Here is a 24,010-nt window from a genome sequence, read left to right on the forward strand (position 1 = left end):
TGATCCTGCATCAATGCTGTCGTTAATTGACAGCATTGAATAGGGAGCCGCCGCTGTTTCCCACGTCGGGGAGGATTTTTTTCCGTACAATGGTCCATATTTTAGTACAAGGAGGGATTTTAGTGCACGCGGATAAAAACCAAACCACTCGCATTTACAAAGGTCAGATAAATGACACTGCAGAAAATACAGAAGTCCGTCATTGAATAACATTTTCTCTCTGCGCTCATCAAAAATTCATGCCGTAACCAGTCTGCCTGTTTTATACCCCTCCAGAGAACACAAAGTTCAGTGTTTAAAAAAGATATCAAAAAAACCCCCACAAAACGGAACCAGCCTACTATGAAATATTAGAGAGTAATTACAGCCATGCCAGCAATTATGTTACATTCTCAATCTGCAGGGATGGAACTGTCAGAATAATTATCAGACATATTTTCCATAGCTACATATATTTGCGGGGCAAAACATCTTCCCTATTAAATAAAACACAATTACATACTTAATTAAGTCAATAATGAGTGCGAAAAGCTTTCAGCAGCGATGTGAAATATCTGGGGATAATTTAAACAGCAAAACATTTTTTTTTGCCTAAACTGCAAACTATATTAATGTAATGGGAACAAATCTGAAGATCTAAAAATAGCTGTAGACGCGGCGGCACCCTTCAGAGGGAACCGCAAGTTCTATAGGAAAACTTAATTGTTCACAATTCAATTTATCGTATAACAGATAGTTGCCGAGCTGGCCATACACTAGTGCGATTTGGCCACTTTCTATGCGGTTCTGAAGGAACGGGGTGAGAAATTGGGTGAAAAGTGACCAAATCGACTCCTACCTCCGACTAGGACAGCCTTTTGTTACACATTCTGGTGTTCGATCTCAGCAACAACTGAACCTCTTGACCATATATACATGCCATATATTTTGGCATACATTTTGTGCCGAGTTGCTGCCGCGTGATTGGTTGAAAAGATATTTTGAAAAACGAGCGGGTGTACCTAAGTGGCCAATAGATAACCATCTACCGACTTGTAAAGTGCAGTCCTTCATATCTCCTAAAAATAGTAATAATTACGAGTAAAATGACTATTTAACGGGCGGCGATCGTGGCTTTGCCAAGTACGTACCTGATGCCTCGGAGTTTAGCTCTGTTGTCATGGCGATCGATAAGATTGTGTAATATTTCCAGCACTAATTGGCGCAGCTCGCAGTCCTCCATGAGACACGGAGAGAGGAGGGGGTCCAGAAACGGCGAGGGGAGGGCCGCTGCGATCGTCCTGGATTTGTAACCCGAAGTCACCTGTGAGTCAGACACAAAATCGTTAAGTGTCCATTTAAACAGAGTTCAAAATTGTAGCTTTTCTACTGTAATTGCCTATTTATCCATAACTACAATTCAGACGCGGATTATCCTGGGGGGACAGATGTTCTGAATGAAAGTGGTATACGTGCCTCAAATTCTTCTTAGTGTTCATTCTAGCACCCGCTATCTTTGAAAACCCATGCAGTTCCTCTTCCCTGCCTGGGGTGTCGCTGTCTGCTTTGGTGTTTCTAGCACAGGTCTGGTTTGCATAGCAGTGCTGATATACAGACCACACTGTGCTAGAAGCACTACAGCACACAGCGACACCCCAGGCAGGGAAGAGGAACTGCATGGGTTTCCAAAGATAGCGGGTGCTAGAATGAACACTATCTTCTCATATGTAAAACGTACGTTTCAGTTTGCGGAACTAATTATTTTAAATAGATTCTAGGGGGGTAAATTTACTAAAGCGTCCGAAAATGACAAGAGGGGTGCAGTTGTCTATAGCAACCAATCAAATTTGGTCTATTATTTTCTAGAATGTGACAGGCAGAATCTGACAGTAGGCAGGACACTGAGGTATAGTTTTTACACAGTACTAGCGAAAAGCCCGTCAAAACGGCTTCTGCAATGTACTTTTACTTTGAGCTGTGACAGTTTTTACTTTCACTTTGAGCTGTGACAGTTTTTAGCCCACAAACTCTCCACCCCACAACCAGTCCGGATCTGCTCCAATCATTGTCTTAACGGCTCAATCTCTCCTTAGTAATTTGTTCTGTCGAGTGGCCTCTAGTGGTCAATGGCGGTACTTCACCGCATAGAGGTGGAGAGTGGTAGGCTTTTCTATACTGTACAGTATATTATATATATTGTATAGATAATGCAGTAAGCATCTAAACCTGGGCCTACAATACTGGAAACGTAACAGAACATTGCAGTTCTTACCATGAGTAGGGATCTCAGCAACATAAGCTGAATTCTCTTTGTTCCCAGGTCCCTGAAATACAGTAGAAACAATATTACAGTATAAAATGTACACCCCACTTACTGTATGATACACCTCCAGTATAGTAAACCGAAACAAAACCTAAAACTGCAGAAACACCAACAACATAGAGAGATCGATCGCTACCAAGAGGATATCGACACAAGCATTAGGTCAACATGGGCAAAGTCGGTTTTTTGAGCCGACATGTGCCGACAGGCGGTATTTCATGCCCTATCATCCACTAGGGCATGGTGGGAGAATAAAATAGTGTGCCGAACGTAGTGAGGCACCGTGCCTGAAGTGAGGGGATGCGGTACACTTCAAACTGTGTCCATGTCGACAGTGTTGACAATCGGATAAAAAAAAACGGCGAAAAACCCCATGTCGACCTTTTGACTGTCAACCTTGCCCATGTCGACCTAATGCTTGTGTCGACCCAATGTCCTGTCGACCTACACCCATGTTGACCTAGTTGCTGTAGACTGAACGATCCTAACCCAATGAAAGACAGTAGTTCCAAGATGATGGCGGTTTAATTGGACAGATTGTAAAACAGGGGCTTCTAAGAGGCACACTAAGAGTCCAGGTTTTCAGGATAGCCATAACCGAGCACAGGTGACTTAATTAGTACGTCAGTTATTTGGATATAATTATCTGTGCTTGAGCATTGGTATCACTAAAATGTGTGCCAGACCCCTCACAGCCTGACACATACATTTCTGTACATACCCCTATGTAGAAGAAAATCCTGCAGCTCTATTGCAGTGATACAGTAACATAAGACTGGGATCTACACACTCAGGGGCAGGTGGGAGAGTCCTCCCCTTATTTCTGGTGATCAGACCAGAAGAACCTACACTACAGGGAGTGATAGAGTCCAGACACAGCAAGGTCCTAGTGCAGGGGTTCCCAAACTGTGTGTCGTGGCACCCTGGGGTGCCGTGGAGGACTTGCAGGGGTGCCCTGGGTTGGTGGTCCAGGATCAATTCAAGTTATTTATGTTTAACATTATAGTCAAATTGTGCACAAACAGAAGTGAATCCTGTCCAATACCACATTACTGATCCTAAGGATGAGATATAAACACAATATATTTTAACTTAATATTTGTTTTTAACTTTCTCAATGAGAAACCTGTAGCCTAGGGGTGCCGCAAAATAATTCTGATGCTTCGGGGTGCCATGATTCCAAAAAGTTTGGGAACCCCTGTCCTAGTGACCAGATCTGCTCCGTCCTGACATCAGAGAACACAGGGGTCTGCTCATCTGATGCTATGGGGGGTTCTGTTGGCAACCACATTTTGCGTTTCCTTCAAACACCTTGTTAATGATAAATGAAAGGAAAGGTGATTATCGTCTTTATGTGCAAATAGAGAAAGAGAGGGATGGGGGGAGAGAAAGAAAAGGGAGGGAGGGAGAATGAGAGAGGGGACGGAAAGAGAGAGAGAGGGGCGGAGAGAGAAAGAAAGGAAAGGGAGGGAGGGAGAATGAGAGAGGGGACGGAAAGAGAGAGAGAGAGGGGTGGAGAGAGAAAGAAAGGAAAGGGAGGGAGAGAGAATGAGAGAGCGGACGGAAAGAGAGAGAGAGGGGCGGAGAGAGAAAGAAAGGAAAGGGAGGGAGAGAGAATGAGAGAGCGGACGGAAAGAGAGAGAGAGGGGCGGAGAGAGAAAGAAAGGAAAGGGAGGGAGAGAGAATGAGAGAGCGGACGGAAAGAGAGAGAGAGGGGCGGAGAAAAAGAAAGGAAAGGGAGGGAGAATGAGAGAGGGGACGGAAAGAGAGAGAGAGGGACGGAGAGAGAGAGAAAGAAAGGAAAGGGAGGGAGAGAGAATGGGAGAGGGGACAGAAAGCGAAATGGTGTGTACACGGGTTGGGATCGTTTGGTCTACGTATGTTGGTCGACAAGCAGTAGGTTGACACCACTAGGTTGACATGGGTCTAGGTCAACATAAGCATTAGGTCAACACAAGCATTAGGTCAACAGTCAAATGTCGACATGGGGGTTTTCACGGTTTCTTTTACCCGAATGTCGACACAGTCGACATTGACACAGTTTGAAGTGCATCGCATCCCCTCGCTATGCTTCGGGCACTATTTTATTCTCCCACCACACCCTAGTGGATGGTAGGGCATGAAATACCGCCCGTCGGCACATGTCGGCTCAAAAGACAGTGAAAAACCCCATGTCGACCTAGACACTGTTGACCTAATGCGTGTGTCGACCTAATGACCTGTCGACCTAAACCAATGTCAACCTTGACCCATGTCGACCTGATGGTGTCAACCAACATACTTTAGACCAAATGACCGTATCTCGTGTACACATGGTGAGATTCCTTTGCTATCCGACGTGCTATGCAATATTTGCTAACTCATGTGCTATTTACATACAATCAGCATTAGATTTCCACTGTATAGTCATTGCTGCCCTGTCTATCTGGGTTCTGATTTGTTCTGTCCTGGGAGCGCGCATCGGGAGCGCAAGGTAAAAACCTGTGTGATCTGCATACGATCCCGATACGATTCTGACTATATAGTCAAAATCTCATGCCAGATTGCACCCGTGTGTACACACAAGAGAGGGGACGTAGAGATAAATCGAGAGGGAAGGGGGAGAGAAAGAGGAAAGGAGAGATGAAGAGGAAACAGTTGAGAGAGAGAGAGAGAGGGACGGGAAAGAGGCAAAGGGAAGAGACGGCGGGAGAAAGAGAGGGAAGGAGAGAGAGCGAGCGAGATGGAGAGATGTTCATGAGTTTTTGGTTCCACTTTCAGCATGAACTGACAGAACAAGAGCCACGCGGTATAAGATATATGAGCTGGCAATGTGGATCCGCGAGTCTCTTGAAGACATAATTATGCCCCTGCAGGAATGTTCCTATCCCTGACAGATGATTAGAGAAGCAGCAGTAATAACCCATCTGTGCAGCTCCATAAATAGGACAGAGTATTTATAATGTCACAAAACAGAATGGTTGCTGCCGGTCATCCCTTATATACGCAGGCCTATTGGTCGGTCATGGATGAGGCCATTTCCAGCATCAAATACAACATCCCCATGTGGCGGAGGGAAGCAGAACCGTACCCCCCGATATAAATGAACTACTTCGCTGATGATATTTTCTCCTACAACACCGCTCAGAAAGTGACAGTTTGTTTTACTACTTATTGAAGTTTAAAAAGTATTTTTAATAATATGTCAAAAGATTTTATTTAAAAAACATATTATACCTTGGGGGTGTCCATAGGCCCCATTACAACCCCCCCTCCCCCCAACCCATTAGCAGAAAACCCACCATGTGGTTTTAATATATAATAATAGTACCCGACACACCCTCTTCGGATCCGACGGTCAGAAACTTTCCGAAACTCTAAAATTAAAATAAAGTGAATCGGCGAATCCACATTTTCTTGGCTCAGAAACGGACGTTAATTTGGTGAATTTAGCCGCCATTTCTGACAATGCAGAAAAGTTGAATAAGCCCTGTCCGATAACCAGAGGCGATGCAGCACATAGCGCAAAGTATTACGGTCGCATTAGGGCTGCAGAATATCAGTGATATGAGGTCCTTATGGACAAGGCCAAGATCTGGTCTCTCTGTTGGATTGGCAGTTGGGGGTCACGCAGTTGACCGTTGGTGTCGCCAGTTAATCAGATGCCTTGATGTGATGATTTTTTACCTCAAACATCATCATATATACTACAGTGACTCATAAACCAGCAAGTCATTTCTAGATATGATTAACATGTACAATGAATAATAATGGTTTAGAAGGGGTGGGGAACAAGCCGCAATCAACAGTAAAAAGGTGGACCACTATTGGTAGACAGTCAAAAGGTCAACATATTTGAAAGGCTGACATGGCCAAAGGTCGACATGGAAAAAGGAGTATATTCAAATTAAAATAGTGTTAAAAGACTTCCTTCTTACTTAATTGGCCCCCTACCCCTCCCCTCCAGGAAGGAACCTGCATTTCTTCAAGATCGTAACAATGTTAACATTTCCTAAGTAACAATAAAGACCATGCCTTCCTGCAGTGAATGGGAGAACTCTGAATCGCCATAGCAACCTGTGGCCGTTGCCAAGGTAACAGACACATGTATATTATGCTTCTCATCAGCGGAGTTTTTATACCATTGCAAATAATCCAACAAATCTAAACTAACAATAATAAAATAAGAGCAGAAGTAAATAAGAAGAAAGCGTCTGTGTAATGGGAGGGATAAGTAGAGAGGCAGCGTCACGGCCCGCGCACGTCAGGAGTAAAGTCGGGGGGCTACAGGTGCGCTCTGTGAGTAATACAGAAGTGTGTCTATTTCTGCCGGGCTAAATTTATAGACGCGTAGGAAGATCGGACAAGTGCACTGATGAGAGCATCTGTGTAACGGAAGACATCGCGCTGACGGTAAGCTGTACGGTAGGGCAAGGAAATGCGCACAACAACGTCATGTACAAGCCACCACACAGAGATCAATAAGGATTTAATTAGATTCTGATTGGTCGCTATGTTCACTTTCCCCTCTTTTCACTTTAGAAGCTTTAGTAAATGTACGTCTTAGAACGGGTCAGGTTCTTCTCTCCCAAATGACACCGGAAAACCAAAAATAGTAAACTGGAGGAAACGGTTTCAGAAGAGAAATGCAATCCCGGATCTCGGCTGTCGGTCTCTCCCGACAGCCGTGTTCCTGGCCCGTTTGTGGTTTGACAGACAGCAAATCGGCAGGCGGGGTTCAATGTCCTGCCTGCCGATTGGTGAAAAGGGGGCGTGTCTGTGTAAACGGGATTGTCAATATACGGCCGGGATCGCAAAAATCCGCGGCCCTTATTGGCAGAATGGGCCCGACAGCTTTTAAAGTCTAGCTCGTTCTGTCGTGATGCCACTTCGGTAAAGACAGCATTGAATAGGGACCCGGCGCTATTTCCCTCGTCGGAAAGAGCGTCGGAGGATTGCATAACCCCCCTTAGACTTCAAAATAAAAACTTATTATAGAAATAACGGTACTTGTTTCCTAGCACGGCCCCCGTCGGGGTACATCGCATGCCTTAAGTTAGGGTACTTAAGGCATGCGATGGACGCGATGGACCCGATTTTCTGTCTTTAACGAGCTCAATTGCCGGTAAAAGTGAAAATCGCGTTGATCGCGTCCATCGCGGCCCCTAATAAGGGACCGCAATGCGACCGACGCGATCAATGCGATTTTCCTATAGGGAACAATGTTAAATTAATTTAAAAGTGAAAATTGGGTTGATCGCGTCGATCGCGGGCAATTATAATCAACCCGATTTTACATAGGTGACAATGTGAAATGGGCCAATATGCGCTTGCCACACTTTATATGCTCAACTCCACGCCGACGTGGATAGTAGGGGTATGAAAAGGTCAGAGGACGCGTACTGCTGCGCTCGCCACGCTTCGGGTTGGCGTCAATACCGGGGTGGCGTTAACAATGGGGGGGCATTTGAAACATCAGGGGGGTTTTCTATGAAAATGGGGTGTTTTGGGGCATTTTACATTAAAATCAATGCAAAATCTGGTCTCAGAGATTCCAATGTAAAAATCGGGTCCATCGTGTCGATCGCATCGCATGCGATTTGGTTGGCATGCGATGCGATCGACGCAATTTTTCCGACCCGATGCTTACAATCAAAATCGGTGGCGCCGTGCTAGGAAACAAGTACCGAAAAGGGGATTTTTGTAAGAACTTACCGTTCGAACCCCTTTCTCTGAGTCCAGTCCGGTGACACAGCTAACCTTGGGATGTAGAGGGGTCCGCCAGGAGCCAGGCACCTATGCTTCAAAACTTTGGGAGCAGGCTCCTCCCTTCTGCATCCCATCATGCCTCAGTTCGACTTCAAAAGCACACTAGGATACATAACTCAGAACAATGCCTGAACATCTTTTATATATATATATATATGCACATATCTTTCAAGGCAACATAACATTAACCATAACATGGCAATACATGAACGGTACACTTAACTGAGCGTAAGGGAGGGATCGCTGTGTCACCGGACTGGACTCAGAGAAAGGGGTTCGAACGGTAAGTTCTTACAAAAATCCCCTTTTCTCTTTCGTCCAGTCCGGTGACACAGCTAACCTTGGGACGTTCACGAGCCGGTCCTTTGGGAGGGTACGCTCAGACTAGCAGTTCTCATCACTGCCCGTCCGAATGAAGCGTCCTCCGACGCGAACTCATGGAACCTGTAAAATTTTGTAAAGGTATGAACAGAGGACCAGGTGGCAGCCCTACACAACTGCTCCGCTGTAGCCCCATGGCGCACCGCCCAGGAAGAAGCAACCGACCTGGTAGTGTGTGCATTAATACGAGATGGAACAGGTCTACCCGCTTTACAGTAGGCAAAAGCAATGGTAGATCTTAACCAACGTGCAATGGTCTGCTTAGAAGCAGGCCACCCAATTTTATGCACATCATATAACACCAAGAGCAAATCTGATTTGCGAAAGTCCTTTACCCTCTCAATGTATATCCGCAAGGCGCGGACAACATCCAACCTCTTCATTTTGTCCCTATTTTTAACCCCTTCTGGGGGAACAAAAACTGGAAGTACAATATCCTGGTTCAAATGAAAAGACGTCACTACTTTAGGTAGGAATTTTGGAACTGTGCGTAACACAGCCCTGTCATCATGAAATATTAAAAATGGTGATTTACATGATAAAGCACCCAACTCTGACACACGTCTGGCTGATGCAATAGCCAATAAAAAAGTAAGTTTCCATGTCACATACTTCAATTCCGCAGATCTAAGTGGTTCAAAAGGAGGATTCTGTAGCATGGATAGAACCAAAGACAGATCCCAAGGTGCCACTGGCTGCTTATAAGGTGGTTTGAGTCTAGCAACTCCTTGTAAGAACGTCTGAACCTCCGGCAACAAAGCTACTCTTTTCTGAAAAAATATGGATAAGGCCGATAGTTGTACCTTCAGCGATTGCAGACTAAGGCCTGAAGAAAAACCATCCTGCAAGAAGTTCAAAAGTCTAGACAAATTGAATCTGGAGGTGTGTAGTTTCTGTCTCTCACACCATCTAATGTAGATTTTCCAGACCCTATGATAGTTAGCCGCAGACACTGGCTTGCGGGCCCTCAACATGGTCTGTATCACCTCATCAGAAAACCCCTTTTTCTTCAATAAGGCGGTTTCATAAACCACGCCGTCAAACTTAGACGAGCTGGGTCCTCGTGAAGGAACGGGCCTTGTAACAACAGGTCCTGGCGTAGAGGAAGTTTCCATGACTCCTTGGACAACCTCAGTACAGTGGAGTACCAAGACCTCCTGGGCCAGTCTGGAGCAATCAGAATTGCTCGAACCTTTTGGTCCCTTATTTTCCTCAATACCCTCGGCAACATGGGCAAGGGTGGAAAAATGTACACCATCTGGAACTCCCACGGCACTGTCATGGCGTCCACCGCCCATGCAGTCGGATCCCTTACTCGGGAGCAAAACGTCTGAACCTGACGGTTCGATCTCGTTGCCATAAGGTCTATGTCTGGGAGACCCCAACGACTGACAATTTCCTGAAAAACCTCCCGGTGGAGAGACCACTCTCCCTCCTGTAGGGATTCTCTGCTGAGATAATTCGCCTCCACATTTTTGACTCCCGGTATAAAAATGGCCGATAACGCTGGAACATTGATCTCCGCCCAGCTGAAGATTTTGGATACCTCGGCCATCGCCATCTTGCTGCGAGTCCCGCCCTGATGGTTCAAATAGGCCACCGTCGTGGCATTGTCCGATTGAATTTTCAGTGGAGACCCTCTGAGATACGTCTCCGCCTGTAGTAACGCATTCAGTACTGCCCTCAGTTCCAATATGTTTATGGGCAATTTTGTCTCCTCTACTGACCAAAGTCCTTGTAGTCTTAGATGAAGGGTCACTGCCCCCCAGCCCTTCAGACTGGCGTCGGTCGTTATGACCAGCCAATCCCAAGATCTGAGAGATTTTCCCAGTTGTAAATTCTCCACATCTGTCCACCACAAGAGAGACCTCCTGGACTCCGTGGACAGGTGAAGAATCTCCAATTTCATCCTTTTGGCATCTCCTGACCAACAAGCCAGGATGTTCCATTGAAAAATTCTGGAGTGGAACCTGGCGTACTGCAAGGTTTCGAAGGTTGCTACCATCTTTCCTAGTAGTCTGACTCCCTGCCACACTGATGGTGTCGGGGCTTGTAGAATTTCCAAAACCATCAGTCGAATCTCCAGCGCTTTGGATTCTGGGAGAAACACCCTGTGAAGATGTGTGTCTATGAACACCCCCAAAAATTTCAGATTTTGCGTCGGTGTCAAGTGGGACTTGGGTAGATTTAAAATCCAACCCTGATCTCTTAAAAACTGTGTCGCCCTCTCCAGGTGGACCTTCAACTTCTCTGCCGATTCCGCTTTGAAAAGCAGATCGTCCAGGTAAGGGATAACAGTTATCCCCCCCAACCTGAGAGCTGCCGCCATAATGGACATCACTTTGGTGAATACTCTCGGAGCCGTGGCTAGTCCAAAGGGGAGTGCCTGGAATTGCCAATGCTTCTCTCCTATTGCAAATCTTAGCAAGGACTGGAATTCTCTGTGAATTGGAACATGGAGATAGGCATCTTGAATGTCTACTGATGCTAAAAACTCCCCTGGTTCTATACTCAGCAGCACTGACCGTAGAGATTCCATGCGAAAGTGATCCACCCAGAGATGAGCATTCAAAGATTTTAAGTTTAGAATGGGTCTGAAAGACCCGTCTGGCTTGGGAACCAAAAAGAGTATCGAGTAAAACCCTTTTCTTCTCTCCCCTAGGGGCACTGGAATAACCACCCCCTTCTCCTCTAGAGATATGGCTGCTGCCAAAAGAGAAGCTCTGAGGGAGGCTGTTCTTGGTAATGGCGTTGGAAGGAATCTGTGAGGGGACGGTCCCCTTAGTTTTATCCGATATCCTTCTGAAACAATGGAAAGCACCCACGGATCCTCCGTGGCTACCTTCCAACTGTCCTGAAATTGCAGGAGTCGACCCCCTACCCTGATTCCAGAACAGGGAGTCTCCGCCCCGTCATGCCGAGGGTTTGTCCTCCCCCTTGGCAACGTGCTTCTTATTAAAGGCGCCAAACCTGGACTTGGAAGTCCTACCTCTGCCAGCTTGAAATCTTCCCCGGCCTGATTGACCTCTGCCAGATGCTCCCCCCCTAAAGGTGGAACGAAAGGACTGCTTGAACACTCCAAATTTCGACCCAGTGGACTTTGAAGTAGTGGGAAGAAAAGTGCTCTTACCACCCGTCGCCTGTTTGATTATCTCATCTAATTCTGAACCAAACAACAACTCCCCTTTAAAGGGAATATTCTCTAAGGACTTCTTGGACTCACTATCTGCGTCCCAAGCCTTTAGCCAGAGAGCCCTTCTGGCCGTGACAGACGTGACCGACACTTTTGACGCCATCTTGGCGCCCTCCTCGCTGGCCTCACCAATGTACTCTGCGGCACACTTTAATTTTTCAACCATGGCCAAAGCTTCTGCATCATGCTGCAGATGACTCTCCAAAGACTCAGTCCACTTGATCATGGCCTTAGCCACCCAAGCCGAGGCAATGATGGGCCTCATAGTGAAACCCACTCCCTCAAAAACTGCCTTTAAACAGCCTTCTACCTTTTTGTCAACCGGGTCCTTAAAAGCCGCGCCACCCTGCACTGGCAGTGCCGTGGCTTTTGACAATCTGGCCACGGAGGAGTCCACCAACGGAACTTTCTCCCATACCTTAACATGATTTTCCGGCATGGGATACATGTTTGCATATTTTTTAGCCATCAATAGCCTCTTGTCCGGGGCTTTGCCAGCCTCACCCAGCAGAGCTACCATGCCCTCATCAGATGGGAAAGACACTGGTTCCTTTTTACTCCGCTTAAACACACACTGTGCAGAGGACTTTTCCTCTACAGGTAAATCCAATGCCTGTTTGACGGCCCAAATGAGGTCCTCAATACCAGAGGCTGAAAAATCTGCTTCCTCCCCCTGTGACCAAGTTAAATCCTCTTCCTCCACATCATCATCAGCATATACAGGAGGAACCACTGTGGAACCCTGCCGTAGCATAAACTCATCAGAAACCTTTGTGAACTGCTCCAAAAGGGAAGACATTTTATGCACCCCCTGCGCAGTATCCTGCATTGTCTGCAGCAATATGGGGTCTCCCTGAGTAAGTGGGAGAGATCCCTGAGATGAGGGAATGGGACCTGGTGATCCTACCAACGATCCCCTTTGCCTGTTTAACGCCTCTGCCAAAGCTTTTACAGACTGTCCCAAAGCCACAGCCCAGGCCGGCTCAGCCTCCCTGGGACTAGTAATGCGAGTTCCACAGGGGACAGCTTCACAGGAAGGGCATAATTCCCCCTGGTCCAACTGTTCAACCGACATATTTACATTACATTTTTTGCAATGATAAAACATCTCAAGCGCTCCCTCCCCAGCAACAGAACTGCCCTCGTCCGCCATGATAATATACAGTACTAAACACTGCACAACGTTCAGGCAAAGTCACAGAGTAATGCACCAAGTGTACTTATCTGTGTTCCTGTTGCTAGCGATACCGTGGAGGAAACGTTCACCAGAGAGACTTCTGAGCAGGCTCTGTCTTTCTCAGCTCCGCAGCAAGCACAGAGTAATGGCGCCAGAAACGAGTGGAAGAGTCCACTCTTCCAAACCTTGAGGGAAGTCGCGCTTTTGGCGCCAAATCCCCTTCGGGCGCACCCACCTTGTCTCTCTCTATCTCCAGTAACTCCCCCTCTAGGGATTACTTGGAGTTGCCCAGAAACGCTGGGCGTCCTGTAAGGAGCTTCAACTCCCCTGGGGGATTTCGGCTCCCAAACCGTTAAAGATGGCGTCTGCCATCGCTGGAGGACCCTTCCCCAAGATCCCCTTCTAGCAAGGCGCTGGATGGGGTCCCCCGTGGCCCAGGACCAGTCTCCGTCTGAGCGGAGCTCAGCGCCGTGCAGAGTGCACATTCTCCTGAATGTACCTCTCTGCACACAGGACACTGACAGGACGCGCTTCTGTCTGTGTCCTGCTGCGCTCTCAGCATGTAATGACTTCCACAGAAGTCCTATGCTGGCAAAACCTGCACTATAAGTTAAGAAAATAATAAAACCTAACTAAAAACCAAAGAAAAAAAGTGTGGCTGCGCGCAGCCACTCAGCATTGCACCCACTCCTGTGGGCACCTAAACGAAACTGAGGCATGATGGGATGCAGAAGGGAGGAGCCTGCTCCCAAAGTTTTGAAGCATAGGTGCCTGGCTCCTGGCGGACCCCTCTACATCCCAAGGTTAGCTGTGTCACCGGACTGGACGAAAGAGAAATATCTGCTATTGCATGCACACTGGCCAGGCATGGCACCTTTGTATCAGCTTACCCGAGCTGGCTGGTATCGAGTGTGTGAGAGGACCCAAATATTGGAACCTTGCCCATGATGAACATCATGATCTCCGACCTCTGGTAATCTGGCAAATTACTTCCAAAGAATCCTGCGGGGTAATAATCATAGAAAAATTAGCAAAATCCAAAAATCTATATAAACACAGAATTGTTGAAACTGAAGGATGAAGATGATGATACGTTCTAGACCTACGTAACCTACTGTAAGACATGTGACCAAACATCGCTCAGTGCGTAAAAGCACGCTCTCTGTGACAGACAAATATTAATACAAATATCAAAGATGTAATAAATATTCTAAGAAATATGGCCACCCGATCCCCCGGGGCCCCCCCATATCTCTTCCAACATATTGGCCAATTCTCACAGAGAATTATTAGTGAATACAGGGGTATATTCAATGCATGTCGAAACTGCCGTCTTGCCGAAAAGTTTTTGACATGAGTAGATCAGAAGGGGATCCGATCTATTCAATGCTAGCTGTGTTTTTTCGGCAGGTAGAAATGTTTCGTCCTGCCGAAAACCAGGTGGATTGACGGAATAGCCGCTAATCCACCTGCTTTTGACGGAAACACAGCCTAAACCGAAAGGTTTTGGACATGTTTCCGGAAATCTCAATCCGACATAAAAAGATGACAGATTGAGGCAGGGAGGACTGTGCCGGATGAGCAGCAGCAGCAGCTTAAATGGGGCTGTCCTCCTGTCCGCCACCCGTCCGCACCCACCGCCGCCGGGCCGGGTGAGAGCAGCTCACCGGCCTCGTCCCGGCTCCCTCTGCCCCTCACCGCCAAACTCACCCGGTCCCCACACCGGCCAGGTGAGCATCAATCAGCGCCCAAATCCGACATCGGATTTGGCTGCTGCATAGAATAATGGATGCCAGATCCATGCCGGCAAAAGAATTTCGTTAGGATCCGGCATCAATTGAATATATATCATAATATTCAGTACTCACAACTGGGGTTAACTTACAAAGATGGGAGTGCTACAGTATTTCAGATAGGATGTTGCTATGGGCAACCAATCAGATTCTATCTATTATCTTCTAGAAGGTTCAAAATAAATAAGTAGATTCTGATTGGTTGCTATGGGCAACATCCCATGTGTTACAATTAGCATTTTGCCCTTCTTCTCCACAGGAGGATTCTGTCCTCCCTGAGCTTTCCTTTGGAATGTGGCATTTAAAGGCACAAAAGACCTGAGAAGCCGAAGACGGACGTCAAACACATTTGTTATGGACCAAATTCGTAACTCGCCGGCCCGTTCGTTCGAACTAGGTCACACATCTTACCCAATCAGAGGAGGAGGGGTGTGGATCAGGGGTGTGTCTGATCTTACCCAATCAGAGGAGGAGGGGTGTGGATCAGGGGTGTGTCTGATCTTACCCAATCAGAGGAGGAGGGGTGTGGATCAGGGGTGTGTCTGATCTTACCCAATCAGAGGAGGAGGGGTGTGGATCAGTTGGTCACCAGCAAGTTGTTAGACAGTCGCTAGGTCAAGACCATTAGGTCGACATGCATTTTGATCGACATGAGTCTAGGTCGACATACAGGAAGGTCGATACATAAGGTCCACATGGGTAAGGTCAACAGTCAAAAGGTTGACATGGGGTTTTCCACTGTTTTTTTACCCGAATGTCAACACAGTCGACATGGACACAGGTTAAAGTGCACTGCTGCGCTCGCCATGCTTCAGGTTCGGTGCCTCGCTACACTCGGCACACTATTTTATTCTTCCACCATGCTCTAGTGGACGGTAGAGCATGAAATACAGCCTGTCGGCACGTGTCGCCTCAGAAATCAGCTGTCGACCTAACCCATGTTGACCTTATATCCCGAGAAGAGACAGCAGTACAGGCTGCAGAACAGCGCCTGCCTTATATGACGGAACAGGATAATTTATGGGCAGGTTGGCATTTTTATCTAGTACAGTACATGGAAAATGTGTGTGAATTCCAGGGAAGTCAGGTGCGGGTTTGAGTAAATCGGAGGAAGCACAAACAGATTATCTGAGTGTATCTGGGAGCACGTGAGGCTTTTTGCAGTAGCGGGTGGCTTTTAGGAACAAGTTGGACCTCTGGGTGACGTGTACAAGGTGGTATGGACATGTTGGGGCATTTTGGATATAGGAGAGCAATTTGTAGCAAGAGGGGGAGAGGGCGGCATGCACTGGCTCAGAGGGCAATGTGCAGGATTTTTGGGACATGTTACAGAGGTAATTTTAGGGTTGTCTTTTAATTACTGAGACTAAAGGCAATGTGTGCTTCCCTCTGGAGGATTCAGAAATAATGATATTGTACTTCAGCCACATTGGGGTGACTGGCACCATTGTGATTTCCCAAAGCAGCCTCTTCTAGTGGGCACAGTGTTGCAGTCAGTAACACTTTCCAATCAAATCTGGCATCTTTAAAAGCACAAAAACATTAAACCACCTTTCAATTTTTGTATAGGTGGTGCAAGGATGATGATGCGGCCACCCAATACAGCCAGTTAGCCAAAGCCCTGGGTCACAATGCTCACCAATATGACAGAATGGGTAGTAGGGACATCACAGTCCAATGGTGGCTCAGGGGTTCTGGCGCCACGTGGAATGTGCTGCAAATGGCCCTCCAAAAATGCCCACCGTCTTGGAGGAGATGGATTCTAGAGATCCTACTGGTCCTATAGCGTCTGTTACGGAAGTGCAGCACGTATAGCATTACTTGTAAGTGCTGGATTCCAGGAACGCTTGCATGCCTGTAAGCAAGAAACCACTGGCCAGGGCACTGTACCAGTCCTAACGTCTCTTTGCGCTCTACAGTAACGCGTTTCGCTGCATAACGCGTTTCGCTATCAAAGTCTGACATCCTCTCAGTTGTGGAGATCTTTTTCCATGTTTTGGTATAAATCAACATTGACACCAGTCTACTTTTATTTATCAAACTGAGAATGCGCGGCAACCAAACCGAACTGATAAATCCGGTGAAAATCCCTTAGGACAAAGTACTCTTATGGCTCAATCTGAAAAATGGTAGTTCTGATATGGCGCTGGAAAATTTTAGGTTGCTGACTGCATGATCCCCGACTTCCTTTACTGCAAGAAAGGTCTTTGTGCCTATTCTACAGTATTAGAAGATTAGTTTGATCTCTAAGGCTCTGAAATGGAACCGCACAAACAGTAGATGCGCTGGAGCCATAAAGCCCGGCCCATCCTCCCCAACCGCACAACTTACAAGACTTAAAGGATCCGATGCTAAGCTCTTGGTGACTGCCACCACAAGATCCTCCATGCTTTATGCTAATTTACCGTCAGGCCAGAGCAGATAGCCCACTGCTTCCCCTCACAGCCATTAGACTGCTCCAACATCTGTAAGAAGGGGACGAGCGCGGCAACATGGTCACACAGTGAGGTGTGTAGTGTGATCGGATTTCTGTGTTTAAAGAGCAAATCACCGGCCAAAAATGTATTGACAACCTGTTGAGCTGAACGACGAGACCGCAGCGGAAGCCAGGTTGCTGCCTGGCCTGTGGCGGACATGAATGGCTGGCCGGATCACTGCTCATCTTGACCATCTGCCCTGCTGTTACCAGAGGCATCGCACCCATCCCATCTGGTTTAACAGAATTTTCTTTTATATCCTGTTTGAGGGATATGACTAACATTACAAGGCGGAGGGGTCTACATTGCAAACGCGTTGTAGCGGATTGAGTGCCAAATCCGGCATGGTGTTCTCAATACCATAAGGTCAGTAATGTCCCCCAAATGGTTACATATTGGGCAGGATGGACGATGTAATTGTTAGCATTAATGCCTCACAGCACTGAGGTCATGGGTTCGACTCCCCCTGTGGCCCTGTGTGAAGTTTGTATATTCTCCCTGTGCTTGTGTGGGTTTCCTCTGGGTACTCCGGTTTCCTCCCACAATCCAAAAATATACTGGTAGGTCAATTGGCTCCAAACAAATTAACCCTAGAATGTCTGTGTGTGCGTGTACACGTGGTAGGGAATATAGATTGTAAGCTCCACTGGGGCAGGGACTGATGTGAATGTTCTATATTCTCTGTACAGCGCTGCGGAATATGTATGCACTATATAAATAACTGGTAATAATTAAATAAATACAGAGAACCAAATTTAACAGCAATTACAAAAATCCTATCAAATATATAGGCAACATCAAAATTATAAAGAAAAAGTGACTTATTTCCCTATTAGATTTCATACGGCATCCAAACAACTTCTAGCCTTTAACAATGGTGCGATTCATTCCTTCGTTAGTCTTTAAAGCTTTGTTATATACTTTGGCATGCATTGTGGTCAATAGATCAGTATAGCGACATTTATCCCCTGTGTGGACAACAGTGATAACAGTTATACTTGGAAGGCAAAGAAGAAAAAAAAAAAACACAGCAAAAAAAATAATAATCAGAGAATATATGAACCAAGTTCAAGTATATTTATTTTGAAACAATATACTGCACTGCTACTGTAGGTCTTCAAAGCTTTCCTTTTAAAGGGTTCATCTGAAATCCTGCAATTCAGGAATGTATATCCCTCTCAAGTAAAAGAAAACAACGTGTCTTTGTGCATTGGTCCATTCTCAAAAACTAAAGGGCAGGTCATGGTCCTCTGAGTTGCCAATGCATTTATTACCACTGTTGCTGTGATCTAGAGTCTGGCTGTTCAAGTAGAACTCTCTAAGATTCAGACATATCCAACATTATCCCTAACAACCACCACCTAGTGTATGACCTTTTCCCTGAAATTGCCAGGGATACAGACAGAGCCTCAGATGTCTCAGACACTCGTGTAAAGGCAGAGGAGAGGACATTAGAATTTACATTACACAGGCAACTCCAAAGCCTTCCTCTATGCAAGGAATACAGACGTCAAGTTAACTTTATGCCAAAATGACTGTAACGCTTGTGTCATGCGACTGTGGTCGCCATGCATGCACAGTGTCATGCGACTGTGGTTGCCATGGTAGCCAACATGCGGCAACAATAAATTACTAGCAGACTTAAGAAATAAACTAAGTGAAATGGAAAACCCTAATATTGATATGCTTAATCAGTATAACAAATACAACCAGGCACAACCGGTTTCTAACGAGTTACATTTACAGAGCTATGCAAAAAAAAAAAAAAGAGATTTGCTGCTTATTAATACTTGATTTTTGTCTTGATTTTTGGAGGACAACAACATGCCAACATCTTGGTCTTTATTCAAATATCAGAGCAAGCTTTTGACATTAGATGTCACTGTTGTCTCTAGTGAAAACTTACGCGGTTATCTTAACTGCTCTTTAAAATTGAAAACAATTACCGTGTTTACCACCAAATACTAAACTTTGTATTGATTTTACGATAATCAGGGGCCTTATCTGCTCTATTATTATATGTTAATTTTGGGTGTGTTTCATTTACAGATGCCCCCTCCCTTCCTGTTCCGCCAGTAGATATAATTAGCAAAATTGTGCAGAAGGATCATGCCTTTATCTAAACATCACAGAAAATACTTTCATCCTCGAGAACTGAGAGGATGGAAGAGGAAGTGATAAGCACTAAGCAGAAGAGCTTTGTCTCGATGAAGGAGGATTGTTACGAGCGGCATATTTCTATGATGCGATTGTCTCAGCAAGGACGTCGTATACAAAATAAAAAAGGTCTTGGTGGGTAGATTTAAAAAAAAAAATATATTGGAGTTGCAACTGGTTGCTTTGTTTCGGAGTTATGTGGCAAAACGCCCACCCGCCGTTTACAATGCATCACCACTGTGCTCTGGAAAAACTTCCAGTGAACTCTCCCTGAGCACCTGCTGGATGACCTGGAACATGTGACCTGCTGGGTGGTCTGCAAACTGTGACAGTTATTTGCAGCCACCCACAAAGAAGGGATTTTTTTATTAAAAACCTTGGCTCCTAAGAAGGTGAAAAATGGGTAAAAAGGGGCCACCTAGCAAACCTTTGATTATATTAGGGATCAGTTCACATGATATCGCTGCAGGAAAAGAGAATGCCAGTGCACTGGCAGGTGACAAGCCGCTGGTTATAGATGTGCCCTCCTTTCCTGCAGGCACGCTAAACAGCCCCATCTTGGCGCACTAGCACCAGGGCCAGATTAACAATGGGGTGGATGGAGTTGCAGCGTCAGTCCCCAACATAAAAATAGGCCCGTCATGATAACAGCATGATGATCAAAGACAGACACCAAACTATTTGAAACATTTATGGACCTTTTGTAGTTTTCTATATTTAGGGAGACACCGGGGCGTATAGTGTACGAGTTCTACATGCCTACATGGTAATGGCCTCACATACTTTACTACTCGTAATAGGCTCTGGAACATTTCCAGCTCTGGGCCAGTTAGGCCCTTAATCCAGCCCCTGGCCTGGTCGCGTGAGAATCTTCTAGCATTAGATACATCTTAGCCACAACACAAGGTGGCTATGACGCATGAGGAGACCGAGCAGACTGATCTGATGTACACTTGTATGTGCGACTGAGTGCTTTGAGTCTGTACATGAAGTGCTACAATGTAGCAGCTGCAGCTTTTTCCCAATACAAGTTTATCCGGTGTGAGACCACTCAGTGCACAACAGGGATATGTTGGGTGTGTGTGAGACCATCCTCAGTGCACAACAGGGATATGTTGGGTGTGTGTGAGGCCATCCTCAGTGCACAACAGGGATATGTTGGGTGTGTGCGAGGCCATCCTCAGTGCACAACAGGGATATGTTGGGTGTGTGCGAGACCATCCTCAGTGCACAACAGGGATATGTTGGGTGTGTGCGAGACCATCCTCAGTGCACAACAGGGATATGTTGGGTGCGTGTGAGACCATCCTCAGTGCACAACAGGGATATGTTGGGTGTGTGCGAGACCATCCTCAGTGCACAACAGGGATATGTTGGGTGTGTGTGAGACCATCCTCAGTGCACAAGAGGGATATGTTGGGTGTGTGTGAGGCCATCCTCAGTGCACAAGAGGGATATGTTGGGTGTGTGTGAGGCCATCCTCAGTGCACAACAGGGATATGTTGGGTGCGTGCGAGACCATCCTCAGTGCACAACAGGGATATGTTGGGTGTGTGTGAGACCATCCTCAGTGCACAACAGGGATATGTTGGGTGCGTGCGAGACCATCCTCAGTGCACAACAGGGATATGTTGGGTGCATGTGAGGCCATCCTCAGTGCACAACAGGGATATGTTGGGTGTGTGCGAGACCATCCTCAGTGCACAAGAGGGATATGTTGGGTGTGTGTGAGACCATCCTCAGTGCACAACAGGGATATGTTGGGTGCGTGCGAGACCATCCTCAGTGCACAACAGGGATATGTTGGGTGCATGTGAGGCCATCCTCAGTGCACAACAGGGATATGTTGGGTGTGTGCGAGACCATCCTCGGTGCACAACAGGGATATGTTGGGTGTGTGTGAGACCCTACTCGGTGCACAACAGGGATATGTTGGGTGTGTGTGAGACCATCCTCAGTGCACAAGAGGGATATGTTGGGTGTGTGCGAGACCATCCTCAGTGCACAAGAGGGATATGTTGGGTGTGTGTGAGACCATCCTCAGTGCACAACAGGGATATGTTGGGTGTGTGCGAGACCATCCTCAGTGCACAAAAGGGATATGTTGGGTGTGTGCGAGACCATCCTCAGTGCACAAGAGGGATATGTTGGGTGCGTGTGAGACCATCCTCAGTGCACAACAGGGATATGTTGGGTGTGTGCGAGACCATCCTCAGTGCACAACTGGGATATGTTGGGTGTGTGCGAGACCATCCTCAGTGCACAACAGGGATATGTTGGGTGTGTGTGAGACCATCCTCAGTGCACAACCGGGATTTGCTGGGAGTGTATGAGACCATCCTCAGTGCACAAGAGGGATATGTTGGGTGTGTTTGAGACCCTCCTCAGTGCACAACAGGGATATGTTAGGTGCATGTGAACTACACATCCCAGCATGCCCTGCAACAGTTTTAGCATGGCCAAATAGCAATCATATAGAAAGGCATGCTGGGATGTATAGTTTAACAGCTGGGAGTCAAAGCTTCCCCATCACTGCACTAGGAGAACTGAAACACTGTCACACAAGGCCATATATAAAAAGGTAAAAAGCGCAGAAGTTAAAGTAGGAAACTTCCGAGGACATTACTTACCGATGGTCTGAATGATGGCGTTCTGAACAATCCGCTCGTCACTCTCCTTTGTGCTGGAACTGAGGACTGCGCTACCTGCGGAACTCCTTCGGTCTCCCAGCTCAAAGTCAACGCTAAGCGTCAGATGCTTCAGGAGAGTATTAAATACTTCCAGCACTGTAGGGCCTGGGGAATGGAAGACAAGCAATGAAACTGTGCGAGGGGACGGTAGTACATACAGATAAAATAAATGCTACACACATTTGTACAACATATTGTATTCTATATTCACTATTGTAACTAAAGTGCCATGCACACTGCCGGGGTGGTGAGGGAACATGAGACTGACACAATGTATCACACCACACATCATTCTGCTCCACCTGCAGATTAATACTAGTTCATCTGCAATCCTAAACGCCTTCCACACTATAATCAAAGTGCGGGAACTGTACTGTAAATGGCAAAGACGGGATTGCTGAGGACAATGTAGATCACTGTGCTGGTGTGGTATGGCAAGGGAACAACTGACGATACCTGCGTCCTCATGCTTTTTGGCCTATGAATATCCTTACACGCACAGCATCAGTGCATCTAATGTAAAAGTCTTAGGTGGCTTCTGTACTCTTTCCAAATATTATTGCAGAACATACCAGAGATGGTTTCCTGGCACTAGCTAAGCTCCACCAAGTCTGGTGGTCATCAAGCTGCTAGTCACTGCCGGAAGCCCCGCCCACTGGTGGATTTACCCTCTTTGCCATATTTATTACCTGTCACATGCAGCACTGTCCTCACTGACACATCACTCATCTCCTGATATACTCTGTGCTGCTGGGGACCCTGCTCCTCCCACTATATCACTCTCAGTATGTGGCTTCCTGCTGCCCCCATTCCCCTCCTCACATCATGTCGCTGCCCCTGTCACATGCAGCCCTGTCCTCACTGACATATCACCCATCTCCTGATATACTCTGTGCTGCTGGGGACCCTGCTCCTCCCACTATATAACTCTCAGCCTGTGGCTTCCTGCTGCCCCCATTCCCCTCCTCACATCATGTTTTCCAGGCAACCTGTGGATCTATAGTAGGAATGAATGAAGCCGGTTTTAAAATGTGACAGTTCATAATGACTACAGCTGGGCAGCAGCTAGGGGATATGGAAAACGTGGACCGTTGGTAGATCTCGAGGACTGGTTTGGCCACCCCTGTTTTAAAAGGTAATAAGAGAAAACCACAAAGATATACCAATGAATGACAGACTGAACAAAGTATATTGCAGCTATTTCCATCCAAAGAAAACATTTGCTTTGCAGATTTTCATTTTTTTCTATATAGTGTAAAAAATGAAGTAACAAAGATAAGTGCACTCTATGGGGAATACGATGATCACACATATGTAAGATGATAACCAAATGATCATGTTTTACTACACTACAGCTAAGGGGTACATCATTATCCGGTATGTAACCACACATTTGTTATCTGTGCCATCGTTTTGCTGAAGATCTGCTCCTGGTGAGTGCGACTTTATAGGCTGCCATCAGAAGATTGCTTCTAAGCACAGCGGTAATGCTCATCTCCTGCGCTGTACCACTGTGCGCTCCCCCCTCCTGTCTGATAAGGACGGCTCCTGCATTAAGCTGTACTTTTTGTTTGCTAGCAAGAGCCTGTGGGCAATGTGTCTAGCACTGCTGGAGCAAGCGTAGAGAGCTGGTAGTCAGGTGCATATTAACAGCCAACTGCCTGGATAGCACTCAAAATGTACAACACAATACTTTAAAACAGCGAAAACTTAGGTGTGTTTCTTCCGTATAGACCAGGCTAGAGATAGAATATTGATATTAGCTATTGTTTCTGCTTGTTTAATGAACCTGCTATTTATATTCTAAATTTCCACGGCAACCACAGTCAGACGGCACATGATGTAGAGATGCCGGAACTCCTCTATACTGCAAGTTCTGTTTTGACTGTGCCACTCTCACTGCTGAGAGCTGTGAGGCAGTGTTTGTGTAGCAGAAAGACTGCGTGGCGGACATTTTTGTTTGACGTCCAGAGAGATTTTGAAAACAATAAAAATGATTTGTAGAAAGACGACAAAGAAAGAAATACTCAAGCACAGAAAGTAATTAATTTGCTACTTAAATAAATCTCCGTGGGACTGCTGCATGAATGAG

General features: G+C 46.4%; 1 protein-coding gene across 4 annotated transcripts in view; it reads right to left on the minus strand.

The window, feature by feature from the left end:
• Positions 1-24,010, minus strand: part of EFR3A (EFR3 homolog A) — a 174,112-nt gene that overhangs the window by 26,693 nt on the left and 123,409 nt on the right. For all 4 annotated transcript variants that reach the window (XR_014444029.1, XM_083144867.1, XM_083144868.1 and 1 more), the window contains 4 exons: positions 21,859-22,023; positions 13,692-13,803; positions 2,252-2,303; positions 1,131-1,303 (listed from right to left, as the gene is read on the minus strand). Coding sequence is in view for 3 of the 4 variants with exons in the window: in XM_083144867.1 (XP_083000993.1) it covers positions 1,131-1,303; positions 2,252-2,303; positions 13,692-13,803; positions 21,859-22,023 (502 nt within the window). In the remaining variant the exon portion in view is untranslated. The remainder of the gene's footprint in view (positions 1-1,130; positions 1,304-2,251; positions 2,304-13,691; positions 13,804-21,858; positions 22,024-24,010) is intronic.

This window comes from Crinia signifera, chromosome 5, assembly GCF_055691185.1.
Source record: "Crinia signifera chromosome 5, ASM5569118v1, whole genome shotgun sequence".
Lineage (NCBI taxonomy): Eukaryota > Metazoa > Chordata > Amphibia > Anura > Myobatrachidae > Crinia > Crinia signifera.